Here is a 23,978-nt window from a genome sequence, read left to right on the forward strand (position 1 = left end):
CACACACACGCGCGGCAGTGCAATTATCCATTATTGACCACACACAAATGTAATAAATTCTAGTTCATTTTTATATGAAGTTGAGAGCTACATTTTGCAGATACAAAGATGTGACGTGTTGTTTAGCTGCTTAAAAGCCCACTGTATGTTTTGTGCCTACATCGTGTAGTGTGCAGCTTATGGTTGTTTGTGAGTCAGTATGCATTGACTGTGTGTGTGTGTGTGTGTGTGTGTGTGTGTGTGTGTGTGTGTGTGTGTGTGTTAGCCACAGGCTCCAGAGCAGGGACTTGTCAAACTGAGGTAGAGATGGCAAACTGGACGGTGATGCCAGCCATGTGTGACAGGTCCTTAGGTCCTTCACACACACACACGCGCGCACACACACACTGTGGGCTATGGCATGTTTGGGTGCTATACAAACTGGGATGCAGAATGAAAATAAGACTGGTGAGACCACCCTTTAATAAGAAGCTGATTACTGTGTGTGTGTGTGTGTGTGTGTTTGTGTGTATGCATATTTTATGTGTGTGTGTGTGCGTGCCTGCGTGCATGCGTGCGTGCGTGCATGCGTGCACATGTATTTGTGCCTGTGTTGGCGAGGGGGGTCAAAGTGTCACATCAATTTGTGCCTGTGCTGTTTCTGAAAGAGGCTAACCTCACTGCCACTTAGGCTTAGCACAATAGTGAACAGTGTGTGTTCACTATTAGTGTGTGTTCACTACAGACAGACACACACACACATGCTAACACATACGCAACACAAACACACCCCCAGTTAATGTTGGGCAGACTCAAAAGGAAATGTCTTATACCTAGACCTGCCCACATAAGCGTGCGTGCGCGCGCGCATGCACACACGCACGCGCGCACACACACACACACACACACACAGCTGAGTTGAATGTCATTTTGGCAAATCTTACAAATTGTTTGGTTGAAATTGTATTTTGGTGGGGTGCTCCATTGTGCCTTTGAGCCCAAAGTGCAAGCAACCAGCTGAGGTGTGGTTGCTGGTTAGAAACCCCCAGGGGTGACCTGGCCAGGGCCCCAGACCACTTTAACCACTCGTTTCCATTAACAGGCTCCTTGATATCATTATGCTCTCAGGGGACCAGGCGTGCTCTAACCAACCATTTACCCTCTCCCTCTCTCCTCTATTTCTCTCTCATCTCTTCCTCTCTCTGTCATGATGTTACTCAATGAAAAAAGACAACGGGGAGAAAAAAATATGAGATTGATTTATTTGCTTCAGTGTTCTTTTGGATGGAGTCCTCTCCCTCTCTTTCCCTCCCTTGCACTCTCTGTCTCTCTCTTTCTCTGCAAACTGAAACCAATTAGCGAGTAGAGCACTTGTAGCGGGGAATGTAGGGCAAGCGAGGAGTAATAAAAAAGTATTGACTTTTCTGTGACTGTACGTGGCGTGAAAGGGGTGCCGCGGCCTTGTCCGACATGAAAGTAGCTCCATTAATTTCACTTATTTCACCCAGTCCCCTGTCAGGAGGCCCTAATGCGTCCCAGACGCACTTCTCACATGCAGGCACTCAGACAGCGTAACACAACCCCAGCCTGGCTATCAAATGAGTTTACATTATATATCAGAATGAGAGAGAGAGAGAGAGAGAGAGAGAGAGAGGACATGAAAAAAGGAATATTTTCTGTTTCTCTGGTTGTGCCATGTTGTGAGGCCCTTCATACATATACAGCAGTATCTCATCACCTCCTTTCATCTCTTTCTCTCTGAGAATTGTACATATATTTCCATGGTATATTTGTTTATATTTATAAATAACACATAGAAATCAGAAAAAAAGTGATCCTCACTGCTGTTTTTTGGATTAACTTTAAAATGTGTTAGTTATTGGCAATGAAAAACCCATATATATCAGCACTTGTTGAAACAGTCTCTTCATACTGACAATATGCTATTTTGTGCTTTATCATCTACCTTATTCTGATGAAAAACTCAACTTCTCAAGATCTAATTTATCAGCTTTGGATTTGACATTTATCATTCATAACCCAAACGCAGTACTGATCTATATGAAATATATCTATATAAATATCAACAAGTAAAACCACCAGTTACTGGAAATGTGACTTGTTCTCATTCGGCATTTGGGGCTGGCCTACTACTTCCTCATTTACCTGGAATTGGGAACGTAAGGAGCACTTTGTGTGTCTGTGTTTGCATGTGCCCCCTGCAAATGCGCACATGCATGCACAGGAATAGTCACATGCAGACGGGGGAGGGGGAGAAAGAGAGAGAGAGAGAGGGAGAGAAGTGACAGGCTATCTGCAGACAGAAACTAATCAGTGTGTGTGAGATAAGAAATAAGAAAGAAGCAGCCTTTATGGTGTATGGTAATCAGCCCCCCCTCGGCCTGCCACCACCATGCATAATCACTACGACTTATTCACATGATTGATGAAATATGCGTCTGTGAAATCTGAGCTGCTTTTGTTATCATCCTGCCCCCCCCATTCCTTTTCTCTCAATCTTTTTTGTCTTGTACAACCTCTCTGACTCTCTATATATGTCTCTCTCTCTCTCTCTCCCCCCCCCTCTCTCGCTCTCTCTGCAGATGTTGGGGCCATGTACAAACAAGAAATTACACACACAGCATGAGGTCCTTCATGAAAATGTGCACATGCACCGATACCAATACGCAGAAGCCAGACATGCTTGTTTCTTTATATAAGGGGGTAATATGATGCATGAGAGATGTGTAAAACTTCCTCTGAAGAGACTTGTGAACAAAAGGAAGATGGAAAAAGGAAAGAGGAGCAGTAGAGGGAGAGAGGGTAAAAGACAGAGACATTAATTGTTCTGTCCTGCAAATAGAAGTGTTGGCAGGATTAGAGGAAGGGGATGAGAGATGAGAGAGAGATGCAATGATAGATGAAATTAGATGGATACATGGTTCAGAGAGCTCTTGTCATTGACACTCGATAGCATTAATCAGGGGACAGATGCAGAATTCACAACTAACGTATTGAAACAAAGACAGAAACCACTGAAACACAAAACCGTACCAACATACACCAATGAGACACAAGTAACATTATAAGCAACTTCAACATTTTTCATCTTTTGAGAAATATTTTCACATAATTCATTATTGTTTATGTATTTGTAATTGTATGTATTGTAAGTGGTGTTTGTGTGCTGCTTGGAACAAGAGAGACTGAAAAAGTGACGCATGAGTCACACAAAAATGCAAACACATCAGCAGTGAGCATTACAACAGCTATTCATCTTAAATTATAATATCTTAAAGAGGAGAACTAAGAACGTTCCACAAAAAAAGGACCCAGAATACCTGACCAGATCAGGTCAGGTAGGGCCACATTTTGATTTAACGTGCATCAAACATTCAAAGTTAATGAATTAAAATTAAGATGGTAGATGTAGAATAAAGATAAATACTAAATAAAGAAAGGCTGTAATAGATTAATTATTTCTTATTATTCTTGTGTATTTGTGGTTACAAAAACAAAGTATAGAGAGGAGCAAGCACCACCAGCTCCATGCTGAAGGTACACAGAGGACACAGCGTATGTCGCTCCTGTTTTATGTCACATGTAATCAAGGTGGGCAACACTTTTTTTTACCACGATGCTCTTGAAAACACAGTCAAGCTGAACTTGTGACATTGGTTCTGATCATGACTGTATAGTACGACACGTTACGGGTATCAGAGCCCGTATGAAAAAGTGCTGTCAGAAGGATACAAACACTCTGGCCCAGGAGTGGGGAATTAGATGGGGTTGAGGCTATGGTGTAGGAGAGGACTACGAGAGACAAGGCTAGGGAGGAGGACTAGGACTAGGGCTTCCATTTCAGCAGTGTAGGGACTGGGGAGAGGTGGGGGCTGAGACTGAGGGCAAGATTAAGACTGGGGCTGGGGCTGGTGAATTAAGGCCCCCCAGCCTCAGGGTGCTATTACACATCTATAATGAGAAATGGGGAAGAGGGGGGCTTGTCTTTGCACCTCAGCACACCTTAGATTAAATATGCACAATTCCCATGCAAAATGGGCCAGTAGCAGCCAGCACCCTCGTTGCTGTCTAATCCCCTGTGCTGGGGTTGTTTCAGCCAGGGTTAACAGGCTCATCAGTCAACACAGGCTGCTTAGCACAGGACATCAAGGCCATTTGCAGGTTTAAGTGTTTGTGATTGCTTCCTTTTTCAGATCCCACTGCCTACCCCAACCCCCACACACAGTCCCACTGCTGGCTAGAGAGCATATCAGCCTGCAATAAGACACATGCATATGCACAAGTAGACAAGCACATATATCAACCATTTAACAGAATAGGTAAAGGTGCTATCACACAGGCAGTATACAGAACAGTGTGCCAATACCTGTACATAGACAACACACATTGGTAACCTTAGATTACCACACAGTCCGACATGTACGCACCTCGTGCCACCAAAAGATGGCAAGCTCATCTACCATATTCTATTTTCTTTGACATTACAAACAGTCAAGCAGTCTGACAAAGACATGGACAGGACAAGACAGCCAGGCAGGCGGTATCCATTACAAATGATTTATCAATTCCAGAGAACTAAAAATACTTCAAATGGAGCAGGAAACGGGCAACACAAGTCAATCAACAAAAGATGTATTCTACCTGCCATAAGAAAATGTGCAAAACACACGTGTAAGTCAATGTCTACTGTCCGATGCATCTGGTGTGTTTGTCTATACTACAGCTTTACCATAGTCCATTTGCATTTCACAACCTGGGTTGACTTCTATCACCGACACATTGGATGAGAGGGCTGTCATGATCCTCAAATAAGTATGTATGTGTGTGTGTGTGTGTGTGTGTGTGTGTGTGTGTGTGTGTGTGTGTGCATGTGCGTGTGTGAAAAAAGCGAGAAAGAGGGGAGACAGAGCAGAGAGGTAAAAGCCAGGTATGTGAAGAAGAACGTGGGGGAGAAAACAAGTGAGCAAATAAACAAGACAGCAAGAGAAAGAAGAGCGGTGGCAGGAGATAGAGATGGAGCTAGAGAGGCAGTGATTATACACACTACATACAGTATGGTTCACTGGAGCAAATCCATACTGGGACAGGCAGTCCATTAAAAGCACAGACATCCTTATCCTGCTTGCCTGCCTACTTTTCCTTGCTTGCATGTATACACACACACACACACACACACACATCCTAATAGACATGAAAACATTCACCCATTTTGATTTCACTTGTGAATAAACCTGATAACAGTGTCTTTGAATTTATCTATTTAGCCCGATGGTAAAATGAAACTGCCATTCAAACATATTTAATCTGATTATATGGTAATTTAATTATTTCAGTTATTAAAACATATTTAAATTTGATTTACTAAATGTAATCACACTGTGCCCTTTCTTTAATAACCATACATACATGGTGAAGGCTGCTCCTATAAGATGCATTAAATAAGGGAGGGAAAGATAGTTTACATTGAGAGATCAGACCATGTAAACCAATTATTACATCCTGCTGAAGTCCACAGTTGTATTTTTAATGCCAGTAGCATTTTTATTCATTAGTTGTGAACAGGCATTTGACATAAATTCATGCAATTAAGATAGAAAATTGGCCCAAACTGACCCTGGTTAATCAGGTTAAGTCAGGTCCAACATATAAGAACATAAATAATAAGCTCAAATGTCATTCATCACCTTAAGTCACACCAAAATATGATTACTAATCGTGTAATTGAGACTGGCCGTTTAAAACCATGTTGTGTGCACTCTGCCTTCATCCATGCTCTATATTCAGGGCTCGGAGTGTAAAATGCCACCATAATGGAAGTGAAGTGTTGGGTTAATTGATAAATCTGGGGTCTTGAGACGGCAGGAGCGTGGCAGGGGGAATGCTTTACGGCTGTGCAAATGAAGGGGCCGCAGAGTTTTACACACGCCGTAAAATGGTTATGGAGAATTAGAGTTTTCCCTTCAACACCACAGTAACCTGGACGCTAATGCAAGGCTGGATAGATGCATGGACAGGATGACAGACACGCATACGCATACACACATAAGGTAGACACATGGAGACATGTTCACCCATTCGCTTCCCCTGCTCCACCTAATTCCATTGTCTACTTGTGGCCTGTTTCAGTTTAAGTATTAATTGCTGCTAATGAACACTGTTCCCATTAACAAGATTTCTCATACATCAGTAGTATGCATCATGGCTATACATAATGGCTGATCCCATTAAGAGTGAGACAACGTGCGTGTGTGTGTGTGTGTGTGTGTGTGTGTGTGTGTGTGCGTGTGCGTGTATGCATGTGTAGACACACTTCTCCTCTCTCTATAGCCCGCAGCTTTGCACTGACAATATAATAATGACAAAACAGCCATACCGCAGAATAGCTGGGAGGAGACTATGGTGTGCATGAGTGTGTGTGTGTGTGTGTGTGTGTGTGTGTGTGTGTGTGTGTGTGTCTAGGGCTAAAAACGATGTATGGGTGTGTGGTTGGGGGTGACCATGGTGCAAAAAATTACAGCAGTGATATGAAAATGTATGTATGGATACGCATAGCCAGTGGTCTGTGTAGATGTATGTATTTATTTGACTGCACATGTGTGTAACTTGTTTTCATGCAAACAGGCCTGCCTGTGCACACAGGTGTTACACTGTGCATCAGTGTGTGTGAACTCTGCTCAGACAATGGCTTTTCTAAGTTGTGATGGGTGTCAGTCTAATTCGAGGAGAAGGAAAGGCTTGAAGCACAAACAGACACAGACGTGACCACTCACTATACTGTTCTTGATTAGCACATTGCCTTTTAATGAGCTAGCCTCTATGGTTGCAGGCAGTACTGCTGGTGACATAGCTAATAACACAAGCACAAAATTAGCATGGACAGACAGGCATTTCCCATAGTGCCACTGCATTAGTCACTGTTAGTGCATTTGCATACTTTACTCAATTCTAGTTGTATTAAAAAGGCACTGTTGTCTCATGAAGCATGAACCTTCTTAGTAAAACTTGTCAGGTGATTATCCTGATGTCTAATCACTCTGTCAAAACAGGTCTCTTTCCAGAAGTGTTTCCTCTAAACACTTCAAATTAAAACAGATAAAAGCTTTCAATTGTTACCCCTTGAACAACACAAGTGTCAAACCACAAGTGACTTTTCGTAAAAAGATAGTTAGCATAGGTCCTTACTATAAAATGTTTTTTAATAAAGCCAACTCCACCCCTAGTCGGGAGTAAGGTTACAGAGCCTGGTTAGATGATTTCCGTTGATGCTTTTAAATTGTTAAGGCAGCACGGGCCGTTGTATCACCTGTAGTATGTCGTATGAGGTAAAACGTTAGATCTTAAGTTCTGAAGAGGGAATCTTGAGCTATGGCCCAAGAGTTACACATGACCAGGGAGATTTAATCATGGACGGATCTGCAGAAGACAGTGTGGGGTGTGAGAAGCAAGAGTTTGGTGGGGAACCTGGACAAACACACACAGGCATGCAAGCGATTACACTGCCACCTTGGCCAAAGATGGCGCCAACGGGTGTAGTTGGGGCTGGTATCTGTTTGTTTGTGTGTGGTCTAACAAAAATGGCTGGGGCCATGTTTCTGTCTTACTATGACACAGATGGCTGAGGTAAATAAGGGTCCAGGAGATGTGGGCTATTTCTGCGGGTTGGGTTGTGCTGGGGATTCTGTGCACATACTGCCAAATGTTTATGATGGTCAAGCCAGACAGCTGGGGGAGAAGTCTGGAACTAGAAAGCAAAGTGGGCTATGTTAATGATAAGGCCTCTGGCAGTGTATAAGGCTTTGGGTGATGATTACAAGCAGTACTAGGTAATGTGGCAGAGGCCGGGTGAGAGGGTTATGGCAAGGGTTTGGAAATAATTAGGAGCATGGCTGGATAACGTTGCTAGATAATGTAGCTGGGGGGAGGCTGGCTGGGCACAGTATGAAGATGATGAGTACCAGGGCTGAGCTGTCCACTCCATTGGCCCTCTGAGCTGTGACAAGAAGCTCTGCTGGCTGTTACTGTAGCTGCGGGTGATGCCAATGATAGGACTAATGCACTAATTACCACAGAGACAGGAGAGAGGGAGTAAACAGAGGTAAAAAGAGATACAGACACAAAAAGATAAAGCGGTACTAAGAGACAAACAGGAAAAAAATGGAGGTCTGCTCTAAGCAGTTTGACATGACGGGTCTGGGGACAGGCAACGCTATGCATGTTCATCATCTTCATCAGTATCATTTCCAGCGCAAATGTTAGCATGGGGGAAGAGGTCAGGTTTAGACAGCATGTGTGTGCGCGCGTGTGGATCTGGTGTTTATGCCTGTGCATGCATGCATTTGTCATGTGCGCTCTATGGGGATCTGAGATATGTTTGATGTTGTTAGGCAAGTGGTGAACAGGAAGCTGTCATTTTACAGCACATATCAGGGAGACACTTAATAAGAGGAAATGTCTGAATATGCAAACACAAACACACACATACAGACCAAATAGATAGCAGGGTTTGCAGGTTATGTGGGGAAAGCGGAGTAGCCTTTTCCCATAAAAGCTGCACATTACTTTTACTTTAAGTGCAAAGAAGAAGAAGAACAGCAGTACTCCTTTTACACAGTAGAAGTTAAAATATTTCTTGTAAATCTCAACTTAAACATTAATGTAAGCAAATCAAATATAAAGTGTGTGTGTGTGTGGGTTCTGCATTTGGCCAGGACATTGTCAAATGCAGTGTTCTGCAGATACTGTGACAGAACGCTGGAGACTGTGTGCAAGGCAGGGGGCGTGTTCAAAAGGAAGCAGCTCTAGCAGCAGCAGCGATCATATTTCTTGCACTATCTGTGCTAAGTTTGTTGACTTTATTTGAAACATTCCACTGCTGTTCAACATGAAAATGTTCCGTCGCTTTTGTAGTCCTCTTCTTTTCATACAACTTGTGTATTCTTCTTGGGATGGTGCGTCTTGAGGGAGGCTCATACATGCCGTCATTCGTTGCGATCCTAAGAACGTTCCTCAGACAGAAATCTAACAACACTAATCGGCCTGCAGTTTGTAGCTAGTGAGCAACAGACTCTCAAAATGATTAAAAAAATATGATGAGCTGAGCGGATGAAATTAGTTTCAACTAATTGGCAACTACTCTACTACTACTCTGCTACCTTTTTCTTATCCATCTCTTCCTGGGGCCCTGTGTTCATCCCCGTGTTGTTGCTCTCCTCTTCTTCTCCGTTTCTCTTTCTTCTTGTTTCGCTTCTTGTTTCCGGGCAATTGGGCCTGGGTGCTCGTGGTGGGGGGTAGGGGGTTGGGGTGGAGCTGCTGGGAACTTTGTGTGTGTGTGTGTGTGTGCTGGGAAGTGAGCTAATAAAGGACGGTGATCCATGAAAGGCCTTGAGCAAAGACACAGTCAATTACCTAATGCCTCGACCAGACCGCAGGGCCTACGCACACACACTGTCTCTCTCACACACACACACATATTCAGACACTGAAGCATACACACATACGCAATCATACGTATACCTCATTTACGTATACATAGAGAGGGGGCAGTGGAGGGCATAACTAGGAATTGTGTGTGTGTGGGTGGGTGTGCATATGCGTGTGATGGAGAGCAGTGATTTATTAAACTGCTGTCACTTTTGACAAATTTGTACAACTAAAGTTGAAAGGGTTAGGCTAAAGTGTATCAGTTTTTCCTCCTTTCTTTTTGAGAGTACATCTTTCAGACTGAAGTAAGATAGAGCCATGGTTGCATCAGTGTGCACGGCTGGAGTCACTTTATATGACCCAGCTTCATGTCCCTCTGAACGGGGGTTTAATGCTGGGCAGACACTGCTCGCCTTTTAAGACATTTGTACAACCATGGAATGAACATACATTTTGATCTTCTCAACCTCGATATACTTGATCATACTGGTAATTTTAACATATAAAACAAAGTGCAAGATTTAACTTGATGGTAAGGGCAAATAATGACGAGTCTTGTTCCCTGATTTGATTATTTATTTTTTGATTTGATTTGATGTTACTGGCCTCTTTTAGTGGATGGTTAATTTCAGTGTTAAGACGTGGATGATGTATAAACTTTAACTTTTTTTTCCAATGGTGAATTCTAATCTGATCTCGCACGGATTCTTGTGGGTCTTCCTTACTTTTCAACCTTTGTGCTCTGCATATTTTGCAAATGCACAGACTTTGCACACACAAAACCAGGACTCCCAATACAGAGGCATTGTGTGTGTATGCATTTGTGAGAGAGAGATCACAAAATATTAAAATAACAATATCAATAATTGTATCTGGGTTTTGAGCTCACCTCCTTGTCCTCGTACTTGACCTCCTCTCTGAAGGCCTTGGTGCCATAGGCTAAAGGAGCAAAGGAAGAGCTGCTGTGGAGTAGAGGCTCATACCTCCTGTTTCGCTGACCGTCTTTGGAAAATGGCAAGAACCTAAGAAAAGGTCAAAGGTAAGGAGATAATTTAACTTTATTTAGTCTTTATGATCCGATTGCATCCAAGCTACAACACAGAGCATTTTGTAAAGAAAACAAGAGGCGCAATGACCTGGAAATGGGACAGAAACACACCCAGTATATGGAGGCAAATATGGAGTATTTAACATTGTTGTGAGTGAAGTGAAGCAGGTATGTGAAACAGATCAGACAGAGGGTTAATGATAGTTTGTCACACACCCACTTGCAATACACAAATGTTTATGTCAGCAGTTTAGCCTTATAGGTCATGGTCAGGAGTCAAGAGACCACTTTCTAATTAGAACTAATACAAGCCTTGAAATAAAGCTGGTACAGGCAGCTGGTGACACAATTCAAAATAACCCTGTTTAAAGCAGCCTTTATAATCCACATGTGTACACCCATTGGTTTGTAGATTAAAAAGCTTTCATTTGCTACTTAATGAACCATGAATCTGCTATTGACTGTCTTTGTTAAGTGCTTACAGGATGCATGTGTCCACACGTCTATGTGGGTCAGTTAGGCAGGCAAAAAATATCGGAATTGGCATTGTATGATTATGGTGTTAATAGACAAGTTTAGTTTTTTTTTCTATGTTATTTTCACCTTCATTTTCAGTTTAGGTTCAGGAACTTCTCTGGGCACCTTTGATTTCAACCAGATGTTTAGTTGTGGGGATTCCCAAATGTGGAGATTGATCATTGAGGGTCTTGTTCGAAAAGGAAATAAATCTGGTGGTAAGTATTTTGACTGGAAGTTAAATTTCTCATTGAAAGCAGAAAGTCCTATTGTCTGCCCGAGTCATTTTCAGTATCACAATCTGTGTTTACCCTGTTTCATTCAAAACATTGTCCATTATGCATACATTAGTCCATTTAGGTTGGTTAATATGGAGAACGGACAGGCCATTGGGATTGAAATTTGAAAATAGAAACATATTTTAAGGTAAAAGTTACATTTTCTTTCAGTAAGTTTGTTTTTGTGTCTCACTTTAGCTTTTATCTTTAACAGTTTGTTTTTATTAACAAACTGTTTTTGTTATTGTTTTCCTTTGAGGTTCTGATTATGATTTTGACCTCAAGTTGTACCCACTGCTACTGTATATTTAACAGCCGCTGAGAACATACCAAATTAAATTCTTTATAGAAAAAGTATAGTCAGTAAGTGTTAAGAGTTTTTCTCACTGTCCGTCGCTACTTTTGAAGTCCTCTCGGAGCTTCTGGATCTCCTCCTTTTCTTTGTAAGTGCTCTGCAGACGTAAAGAAAGCTCAGGACAACGCAAGCGCTGATCCCACACTTCCTTTAACTGCCTGAATGGACCCTGGTAAAAAAATACACAATCACATCAACACACAAACACAAATTTACTTGTGTTAGAAATCCCCCATACTTTATCTGATATTGTTGAAATAATAGAGCAAGTGCACAGAGAAAGAGGGAGAGAAACAGGGAAACAGTAAGACCAAGTTTGTCAGAGAAAGTGAGATACTGCACAAAGAAGAGAAGAAGAGGGACGATGAGGGCAAAAACACCTAAAACCTTGTTTATCAGCTGCTTATTCAAATGACATACTAAATAGCTTTGGTGTTATCATACTTTCTCTTCACCCACTGCATTAGTAGGTATAGAAACCTGAAAGTTGGTTAAACAGCCTCCAGTAAGAGGTGACAGGAGCCAACAGTACTAAATACACGTTGAAATGTACAGCTGATGGTCGACCACAGAAGCTCAACAACAGCTCAATGGCAGTAAAAACCAATATCAGGCTTGGTCTGTCAGGGCTCTGAAACCTTTCATCGTGAACAATACCCAGTGACTTCAAATAAAGTGGTATTTCCACTTTTCTGTCAGGGGTGTGTAAACTTGGTGCAGTGCAGATTAAGTTAAATGCTGTTGGCTTGTTTGAGGTGACCTTCAGTTGTTGTTTGGTTTAAAGATGGAGGGAGAGTGAGGGGAGAGAGATAGAGGGAGGGACGAGAAGCCTGTCCTTGCTTGTATCGCCACAGGATCGGTGGCCTGCCCTGACCACTTCACAGCCAGCACCTCAACCTTATCCATCACCACTAGATTGTTATCACACTAGGGAGGAGGATGTGAGGTGTAGGGGTTAGCACAAAAGAACGAAAGGAGTACTTCCTACACTAATTGCACACACACACAGAGTAAAACGGGTGGTGGGACACGGTCAGAAGATGTGTTAAAGGTGATAAGCTATATTAAAACAAAAGGCACTGGTAAAGAGTAGGAACTAAAAGAGACAGCAAGGCAAATTAAGTTGTAGAAAGAACGAGACAGAGATGACAGTGTGCTGTATGAGAGTGAGGCAAGAAACACAAGAGACAGTGAGGAAAACAGATGAAGGGACAGAAAAAGAGGGAAAGCAGTGAATAATTATAGATAAATAATGCGTTCTCCTCCATGCAGCACCAAGAGACTCTCTTGCCTCCATTAATGAACTCACTCTAACTACTGCCAGCTGGAGACGCGAGTGTGTGTGTGTGTGTGTGTGTGTGTGTGTGTGTGTGTGTGTGTGTGTGTGTGTGTAAGTGTGGCCAATAAAATGGGACAAATCCATGCCTCATTTATGCTCACTTATGTTTTACATTACTAGAAACTAATAATAGGGAAAGCACTTTGCCATAAAGACCTGCAGAGCGTAAATAACACAAATGGCAAAGTGGCTTCTCATCACATCATCGATATACAGGTACACTGCGACAAATGCGACAAAAAACATCACCTAATGGCCACAAACTACTCACATAAAAGCACAAGAATTTAATTCTGGATTCACAGCAACTGGCAGGATTGTCTCTCAACAACTCCTTCTCAAATGGGAAATGAACCCCAAAACAGAGTCCAGTTCAATTTTGAAGATTAAGATTAACAAATAGCTCCATTTCAACCTTTTTCCGTACAGAAAATGTATTAAAGCGAAAACTGCTAAAGGTATTTTAACAAAGCTTGGTTAAAATCCCAAAGTCGTTTTCCCTTTGCCTCTCAGATGTCTCCTTGATTGAAACGATGCATATGATACTCTAATCACTATACATAGCAGTGTAAGCGGTCAAGTAGAATGTAAAACAATAGTCATGAGTTATGGGTTATGTGGCAGCCAACATTAATTCCAGATTAGTGTAAAAAAAAAAAATCCCCCTCTTAACTCAGCCCATACTCACCTGAGAAGGCAAAACAACATAAATGAGAGCTGCACTTAGGATCCACTTGTCAATGCTCACACACTGATCTACACTGAAACACACACACTCTGCACAGCTCTGCAGTAGCCCCCAAGAGAGCTGTCTGCCAGGTTTTAATGATGTCATTCTTCTTTAAGAGGAGTTTTAAAGGAGCTCTACTTTCATGAAGAAGTCGTCGCCATGGGGCAAGGAGGTGGTGACCAGGGGATGCACCATGTAAGACTAATATTCTCTCTTTTTGTCTCTTTACCCCACCTCAACATCATTTATTTTCCATTTCAATCTGTTTCTCTGTGTATTCCTCTCTTTCGTTCTTGTACAACACTTATATTATCTGTTTCCATCTGTCTGTGTCTGTCATGGCATGACTATTTATCAGTCTGAGATTAGCCCACACTATTTACCATCTCACCTGTGGCTTGTTGGTAACAATGGGTGGCAGGAGAGGCCTGGCGGAGCAGCAGGCTCTGGTGTATGTCGTCTTTGGGGATCCAAAATCCCCACAGAACAAGGGGGCTTCTGCGCTGGACGTGCACAAGAGACCACCCCTGTCTCTTGGGGACAGCCTTCTTGGGGCCGGGAATTTGACCTGCCTCAGCAGCAGCTCCATCTCATGGGGCGCTGGCCTGAATGGAGAGTTGTAGATCCCTGGGCGCTGAGGACAAAGAGAGATGAGGAGACATAGAAAAAAGTGAGTGAGGTAGAGAGAAAGAGAGACAGAGAGAGAGAAAGATGTTAATCCTCTATTACAGCATAAGTGAGCAATAGAAAGCCAAAAAAACGACAGCGAGACAGTCATGCACTTTTGGCAGCTTGTTTCTGAGGTAATCCGCAGTTGTAGTCAGGCTTGTTATATATCAAATTGGCAAACCTTTGCTCATTGTCAGTTGACATGACAATGAGCATACTGTTATGGGACATTTTGATTGTTTTTTTTAACCCGAAAGAAGGGAAAAAATGAGGGAGGGAGAGAGAGGAAAGAAATGTTGACTGGGACAAACTAGTGAAAGTAGTGAGGCAAATAGGCAAACCTGACGTGAGGCACAGTTTACCTTTCATATGATTACATTCTGCACTGAGGTTTGCATCTCACCTTCATGCGCATGCATTGGTTGATGAAGATTGTTGTGGTTTAAGACATTTTATTCCACGGAAATATGAGCTGGGGGTAAATACAAGCTCAGACAAATGTCTAGAGAGGTGTACTGAATTTGTCAAAATACAACCTGTGCATGTCAAACTGACCATTGCTAATATGTGTTTCATACTGCAAGGCATGATGATGTCCTTCTGTGTGTTTATTTATAAACACTGTTATGAAGTAGTAAAATCCACTTGGTTGCTTAGAAATGTAAAAACAAGTTTTGTGACCAGGGACCATCAAATAATGGAAGTGGCACCTTTTGGAACAGCTAAAAGACTTGATACCATAATTCCTACAGATATGTTCTGAGTAGTTGTACAACACATTCTTATTGTACAATATTTACCATTTAAGGTTTTCCATCATATCCCTATAAACCCCACATTTGTGCAAGTAACCATTCTGTGTCCCTGCTAATAACAGTTGTCCATCTTCCCTGCCTCAAAATAACTGTCCCAACACCATTGGCTCTTGGCCAACTAAGGGCTTTTTGCAAATTAAACTGTTTGATTTAAGCCAAATTAAAATGTTTGGCAGAAGCAGCTCAGTGTGTGGACTCTTCACCTATGTATCAAACAGATAAAAGGCTAGTGTTGACAATACAATACAATACAATACTAGCAGTAATTTATTCAAGGGAAAATCCAACTCTGTGTCTCAAATATGATATTAGGATATTATAAAGTGATTTACAGACACACACACATACAGTACAAACACACACATGTGAAACTTTGACTCCCCTGTTCTGGAAATGGGGAGCGATTTGCCACACACTGCCTCACTAATAATTATTCAAATCACAGTGATCCTTTTGCCTGTGTGTTAATTACCAGACCAAAGCTTTGAGTTGGAGGACTCTGTATCTACTCTATATGCTAATAACACCACTCTCTATTTAGGCCACTCTAAAAGACTGGGACAATGGAGAGAGAGAGGAGAGAGAAAGGGCACAACTAGAAGACTGCTCCAACTACATTGACTCAAGCTTGAAAAAAACACTTTAACAGAATGGTTAATTAGTCAATGTTTTATTATAAACCCTGAGTACTTTTGATGTAAATGTCAAGCATTTCAGATGGAATGGACAGAAATGACTTAAACTCCACTGACCCCGACTTTCTTCAACTATTGACTATAGACCCCAAATGGGGAAAAGCAGCCATTTATTACCATCTAGTGAGGCCCCCATTTAAGCAGGTGCAACTACTGTTGATTGGAATTAATCTGGTTTGAAAGAAAGACTTTTATCATTTGAACATTTTTCAGAGCTACTGATTAAGGCCACAGCCCAATAAAATATCATAATAAAAAATAAAATATAGTAGTATAGAGCATATACTGTGTGTGTGCCGTACTGTACAATAGCCCACCACGAGAGAAGAAAGTTAATGTTAATATTTAACATTTACTGTAATTATTAATATAAAAAGTCAAATTTCTACATAAACATGTATGCCTCTAAAACACTTTAGGGATGAAGGTACACATCTAAGTCAAACAGGAAACAACAGAAGTTTGGGGACACATACACTACACAAACAAACACATATAAACATGTACATACCACTAAACATGCAGACACACATGCACGCACACACACACTTACAAACACACACGGGCACATATACAAACCCAAAAGTACCAACCTAGCTACGGGAAGAGCAATGATGTTGACCCCAGCAACACACCAACTCTGTCTCTGTCAGAGGGACTTGGGGCCTTTTGGTAGGCTGTGTGCGTGTGTGTGTGTGTGTGTGTGTGTGTGTGTGTGTGTGTGTGTGTGTGTGTGTGTGTGTGTGTGTGCGTGTGTGTGTGCGCGTGTGTGCAGGTGTGTGCAGGTGTGTGCGTGTGTGTGGGCTTAGGTCCGAAAAGTGAGGAAGGATGAACTGTGTGGGAGAGCCATCTATTCACGGCTGACAAGGTCACAGCAACGAAGGGAAAGAGTCCCCTGCCATATGCAGAGAAAGTGAGAGAGATATAGAGAGGAAAGCAATGGACTGAGGGTGGGAGAGAGCACACTCAAACTTTTCTTCCCTCTTCCCAGCGTTGATTTCAAAATATTCATCAAATACAGCAAAAACAGAAAAATAGTAAAATAAAACACAAAAAGCACAATGGCAACCAGAGTGCATCATTGATTCAAGGAATTTCACCAAACATCATGCATGCATAGGTTTAAGAAAGAAACGAGAAAGAAAGACAGGCAGACAGACAGACAGACAGATGCATGCCAAGGTGCTGAATCAACAGTGACCACTGTGCTTTGTCTTCATTATGATCCCAGTGGGGAGTCATAGTGATGTGAGCATGCCACATACACAGACATTGACACACACACACACACACACACACACACACACACACACACACACACACACACACACACACACACACACACACACACACACACACACACACACACACACACACACACACAAACACACACCTGTGCCAGGGGAGGCAGTAAAACACACCACTCAGCACATCTGAAGAGCCATGAGGACACCTATTCTCTCACATGCATATACACACATGGACACAAACACACACAGACACACACACACAGACACAGACACACACACACACACACACACACACACAAACACCTCAGCTCCTGTCAACTTGCAGAGCAGAGTGAAATAAAGAAAACTTCAACCACCCTTAATTGTAATTGTTATGTTATATCCTAAGCATTAAGTCTGTCGAAATTAATTTAATTTGTAGTGAAATGTAGCGGAGGCCAGGGAAATGAGACATACCTGCTGCAGACAGCCACATCCCTCTTTAAACTGCAATAGCAAACAGCCTCACCACAAGTCTTTTTATTAGCGTCAGAAAACAAATGTGGTCATACATTCTGGGTTGGTAAAAACATAATTTTCTACTCCAGAAATATGTTTTCTTTTCTTTTCTATTCCACTAACCATCTTATGGCCCTTGGCAGGATTCTCACCTGGTGAGTGTGACGAATCAATATCAATGTGTTTAAACCCATTTAAAGACAACTTTGCCTCTTATTTTCAAAGGCAAATGCCCAAACAGAGTGGAATTGTAAATCATTACATCTTGATAGGAATCGATAAATTCTATGCTGTATAAAAAATATCATATGTCTGTAGCTCCTCTTACTTATAGAATCACAGCTGGAGGGTAAAAATCTTTGATCCCAAAAATACCACCATTTACCACAAGGGGACTCGCTCCCTGTCTTGTCAATCATGTCAGTAAGGAGTCATGGATCCAGTGCATCAGGCTAAGTGATTCCATTCCCTCTACAATCTCACAGACTGCAGCTTTAGATCCTAACTTATCTGGTCTTTTATTGTGTTTCTGCTTTCTCAGACAGAAATGATTTCAGGACAGATCCTTGCAAATAACAAATAGGTTGGCAGTCTGAGAGATGAAAACATTATCAATAAATTATCATTATATTGTGTACTTGAACTAAGTTAGTAAGTTAATATCAGTTTGGCCCTACTCCTTCTTTGAAGACAATTATTAACAGAACTATCAATAGCACTAACTTAAACTTGTTGCTACTTACCAACATATGCTATTAAGGTTGTAGACTAACCTGTTTAGTACTGACGAGGTGATGTGAACGATGAGCTTCGTAGATCATGGCTTTCTGATGGTTCACAACATTCATACATTCTCGCTCTATCCTCTGGAGCTCCTCAAATTCATCCATCTCTCTCCTGCAGGAAGCCAGGAGAGCCACATTCACACATAAACAGAAAGAAACACACACACCATTTTTTGTTAGAATGACTAACGCTGAGAAAATACTCAACACAATTGAAAAGGGCATATATTAAACTTGCCTTCTACATCACCAGCATGCAAATTTAAATCAAATTATATTTCACGAGAAATTCACCACAGCTTGATAAACATTGCCAGTTCTAGCAGAAATCAGTCAGATATGTCACATATCATTTATTCATTTTTTTTAACTGTAACTTAACTTTCACTCTAAAGATTCATCAGCTGCTGAGATGAAATAGTTTTATGCAAGTACTCTAAGTGCAGACTTAATGTACAACAACTTTAGGCAAAGCAAAGTGAACTAGTTAAAGTTGACATTGCATAACCCCATACATCACAACGCATGCCTACAAACGACGTGTAACATAGGGACATGTAAATTGGGACTTCGTAAAACTTTTAAAAGTCTAATGGAAACCGAGGACACATGCATACACATATACAATTTAAATGATACAGATAGCTAGAGTATATGTCATATTTTCACAAGCTACAATTAAAGCTTTATTTGACCTAAACTCACTTTATCCAATCATTTGTATATTTCTGTTGAGAAAATCCAATCGACAATTCAGTCATCAGATGCAAACTGAGACAAAGAGAGAGCCAGCGAGAGAGAGAGAGAGAGAGAGAGAGAGAGAGAGAGAGAGAGAGAGAGAGAGAGAGAGAGAGAGAGAGAGAGAGAGAGAGAGAGAGGCTATAAGTGGGAGGATGATGGATATATTTCATCAGTGCAGCCAGGACAGGTCTGTCTGTGACATCTGTTAAGCAAAGCTGGCTAAATGGGATGCATTAAAAGCCCATGCACAGCAATTTCATTCCACAATCACACAGCCTTATTGTTACAAGGGGGTAATAACTTAAAGAGGGAATCGGAAACAATTACTTGAGCACACAAACCGTGTGAATGCGAAAACACACACACACTCACACACATATCTTAAAGTATAACAATCTAATTCCACAAGAGAGCAGTGCGAATAAGGATTGTTCATCAACAATTTCTCCTCTCTTTTTTCTTCTCCCATCCATCCTTCTTCTCGCTCTTTCTATCCCTACTGTTGTTCTTGATTCCGTCGCTAAGTTCAGTTTTCAATTACGAGCCTCCACAGACGAATCAGAATATTCATAGCTGTGTCTGTAATGCAGGGTTAACACATTCTACGACGAGTGACATTTAAAAAGAAATCACCATAGTGTTCCAATTGCCTTTGCATTCTCATTCCTTTCTCAGTACCAGATTAAATTACAAAATAAATGAAATATTCAGAGCACTGTGGGTGTATGTGCGTGTGTGTGTGTGTGTGTGTGTGTTTGAGAGTGTGATTCCAAATGTGTCTGTGTGTTTATGTAATATTAACCAGAGTAATTCAAAACTGGGTGTGTACATATGTGACTGTATATCTATGTGGGCGTGTGTGTGCATGTATGTGTGCAAATATGGGGGTTGCTTGGCCTCTATTTGTCCATTGGACTAACAGAAATATTACTTATTAATGTAAAAAATGAAGTTTTGGTTTATTGTGGGACATTTTGGATTACCAAACCAATTGGTGATTTTGTGTATACACAGCATATGTGTGTGTTAGAGCATCGACACTGCCCCAAAAACTGACTAGCCATGTTTTCAGAGGTTAGCACCTGTTCTTTTTTATTTGTGTGCGTGTTCAAATCCAGTTTTGCCTGTGTATATAATATATGAGAGTGTCTGACTTTCAGTAAGTGTTAAAGCCAGCATCCATATTTCTACATGTTATTCAAAGTAATGTGTCTGTGCTGGTGTTCACACACACACATGTCTAAATGTTTAAATGTTTGGCTTGTAGGTGTGTAAGTGCACATCCACATCCACGTTTGTATGTCTATGTGTAAGCTTTTATGTGCATGTGTGTGTGCGTGTGTGTGTGTGCGTGTGTGTGTGTGTGTCATGTTGAATGGGTGACCTTTGCTTCCCTGCCCCCAGCTTCAGTGTTATTAATTGCTGTGTAGTGGACAAAAGCCAAACAGATTTGTAACGGCTGAAGGCACCTCGATCTGTGTCGACCCAACCAGCCGCCACAACATACCCTCATTAGCCCTGTTCAGCACGCTGCGTGCACCCTTGTGGGTAGAAAGAAAGAGTGAAAGAAAGAAAGTGTAAAAGAAAGAGAGCAAGAAAGAAAGAAAGAAAGAAAGAAAGAAAGAAAGAAAGAAAGAAAGAAAGAAAGAACAAACCATATAATCATATTATTACAATTACTGGTTATTCTTATTATTATGGTGATGAATCTAAGTCTACATAACACCTCCCGTTTGCCAGCCATTGCACATTTACAACTACTGTAACTTCATGAAATTTCAGCCTTGAAACATGTGAAATACGAGACATGATAGGAAACCCAGCATTATCCCCCACTTCATGAAAAAAGGGACCAAAAAATGTATTAAATGTGTTGAGCACGCATGCAAACACTCACACAAGAACACACAGAAACTATAGAAGCGCCCTACATTTTATCACCTTACCTCTTTTATAAGCATTGACGGTATAGCATAATAGAATTAAACAGATTGTGAGAAGCCTCATTGTAATTCCCTGTAATGCCACATGAGAACCCTTACTACAGGTTATTGATGGCTTTTGACCTGTTGGGCAGGCCAATCAAGCACACCTCTACAGCTTTAGAATACTAAAGCCCGAGTTCACACTGGCTTGTTAACTTATTTAAATGGCTAATATTGTACAGCTAAAGTCCTTACTTCTTCATCAATAATTGAGTTTTTGGTTCACATTGGGGAGTCAAGGGCTGATGGGATATCAGACAGTGAGGCACTCTGGGGCAGAGGGCCATCCTTGTGGTCGTCCAGGCCAGCACCCGCACAGCTAATTGGCCAGATTCTAAATATTTAATGGAGGCTTTACCTGATTGGCTGTTTTAATTGCTTCAATTAAATGATTCAATAGCTGCTAATGCGGGGTAGCCAGGCAGTCAATTAGACGGTGACCAGCTCAATGTATTGAGCCTTCAACCTGTTCATACAGAGAATTTCTCTTTAAGTGACTGACTGATTGATATTTTAATTTAAGTAGTAGTAGTTTAGTTAAAGTAGTTAAACCGATACCATGAAAAGGGAAGGAAGCAAAGTGTGTAGACCCAAGTCCATATCCCTGATAAAACACGCAAAACCATCTACATTTTCTACATTATCACCACTGCTCTCCATCGTTCTTGCCTCCCTAAACAACAGTAATTTTCTAAAGAGGCAGAGAGAACAGAGCACCAGGATTATACTATACACATACACGCACACACACGCACACGCACACACACACGCACACGCACACGCACACGCACACACACATACACACACACATACACACACATACACATACACATACACACACACAGTGTACACAAATCCAATCATTCTGAAGGAGTGATATTGTCTCCACCCAAACTGGATCACAAGGAACGCGCACCAAAAGAGAGATTGACGCATAGAGAGTGATCTGTGGGCAGGCGTGCAACTCGGCCCACACACTCTCCATAGCAGCTCTCCTTTCATGAATGTCCTTGAGACACGAGAGAGGAACATAGAGAGCTAAGAATATAGGGAGACAGGAAAAAAGTGAAGAAGAGAAGAAGAGATAGCATAGTGTGATCACAACAAAATGCATGAAAACACAAACACGGTTTGGTGTAGTTGCACCAAGTTAATAACATGTTCCGGAGTGTAGGTTCTGCTTCAGGATAAGTTCAAAGATTTTGCCATGTTGTTTCCACATCACACTGACAATTATTTATCTGATTATGGCAGCAATAATTACCCAGCTGTTTACTGCAGATAGAGGAATAATTCATGCAGCCAACAGGCCGTGGTGGTGGTGGCAGTGGCGATGACACCAGCACATTTAGTAAATATGCAAAGTGGGCTGGTGCCGCTTTTCTAATTGCCCCCATCGTCCCACTGCATGCCCTTATTAAAGCCCAGGAACTTTAAGTGTCTCCCTGACAAAGTGATAAATTGTTGGGGTACCAAGGAAAACTGTGGCAGAGTGGGGATTGTACTGGGGTCCCGACTTCATTAGGCTATGCAGGAGGAGAGGAAGGATGAATGAGAATGGACACCGAAGCACTGTGAACTGGCAGCAGGGAGGGAGGCATAGAATGAGAGTCGGAATAGAGAAAAAGGAAAAAAGCGAGGGGGTGAAAGATGGATTGATCGGGGGAGCAAGGATAGAGGGTGAAAGGAAGATGGTAGTGTGAGTATCATGTAGCTGGATACTGTGACGTGTGTAAAGAAATGACACAGATTGACAAAAAGAAAGACAGACTGAAAAAGAGAAGAGAATGGAGTGACAGTGAGAGAGAGAAAGTAAAGTGAGTGAGAGAGAGAGAGAGAGAGAGAGAGAGAGACAGAGAGAGAGACAGAGAGATAGAGAGAGAGAGAGGGTTGGCAGTCTATGTATCGCTCCTATATCATTACCATGCGCAGCCGATCAGCCTGCACTAAATGGGGACCATTAGTCCAACTTTGAATAATTTATGCAGAGGGCTGGATGGACGGACAGATTTACAGAGGGAGGGAGCATGCTGGTGGATTAAAACATGGACCTCTGTGGGGTGAGTGATCGGGCAGCGTGCAATCTAAGGGCTCTGTGGCTAACACAGAGAGGATATTTTAAATAAATGCCGGCACGGCGTTAATTGATCGCGACCCTAGCAGCACTAAATAAACATGTGATTAACTGGAGAGAAAGTGACCTCAACACCCCAAACCACTACAGAGGAGGGGCTGTGAGACTGTGTCTGCATGTGTGTGTGGACGTATGCAGGTGCGTGTTCACATGTCAACACACTATAAGGGCAATAAATAAAATAAAATAAAATCACTTTAGGCCCAATTATATTTTCACATACCTCTTGCAATTTCTCTAAACTAATATAACTAATATAACATCTATAACACAACTCTGTTGTGTATTTCTTAATATTTAATTATTTCAAGCAATGAAACTACGAATAGGTGTGTGAATTTGCTTGGAATCCAGTGCAAAATTGTACAAATCTGACTTATCTGATTGGGTCTGAGATATGTACAATTCCTGTTTGTCAGACCAACTTCTTAAATCAAAAGTAAACCAATGCTTCATTTTAAAGCCTGTTGGCTATTGTAGATGTTCAGTCTAAATGCTTTTCATTCAGGTTCCCTTTTGTAGGGAGATATAAATGCTACAAGTACAGTGGCAAAGAGAAGGTTGACTGGGGAGGGTAAACCTCTAGAGGCACTATGAGTTTATCAGTTTTACATCTCTGGTCACCGATTTGTATGGCGTCAGAATAGTTGATGAAGGTGCGTCTGTGTGTGTGGTGTGAATGTTTGATTGTGCGTGTGTGTTGTCTGTCTTTGTCTGTAA

General features: G+C 41.7%; 1 protein-coding gene across 1 annotated transcript in view; it reads right to left on the minus strand.

Moving 5' to 3' along the window:
• Positions 1-23,978, minus strand: part of spata17 (spermatogenesis associated 17) — a 34,036-nt gene that overhangs the window by 2,550 nt on the left and 7,508 nt on the right. Inside the window, exons 7-10 of the mRNA XM_076156021.1 lie at positions 18,387-18,510; positions 14,078-14,320; positions 11,650-11,786; positions 10,310-10,442 (exon numbers count right to left, since the gene is read on the minus strand). Coding sequence (XP_076012136.1) covers positions 10,310-10,442; positions 11,650-11,786; positions 14,078-14,320; positions 18,387-18,510 — 637 coding nt within the window. The remainder of the gene's footprint in view (positions 1-10,309; positions 10,443-11,649; positions 11,787-14,077; positions 14,321-18,386; positions 18,511-23,978) is intronic.

This window comes from Genypterus blacodes, unplaced genomic scaffold, assembly GCF_046128005.1.
Source record: "Genypterus blacodes isolate CSIRO-AG114 ecotype Tasmania unplaced genomic scaffold, CSIRO-AGI_Gbla_v1 ptg000067l_1, whole genome shotgun sequence".
Taxonomy (NCBI): Eukaryota; Metazoa; Chordata; class Actinopteri; order Ophidiiformes; family Ophidiidae; genus Genypterus; species Genypterus blacodes.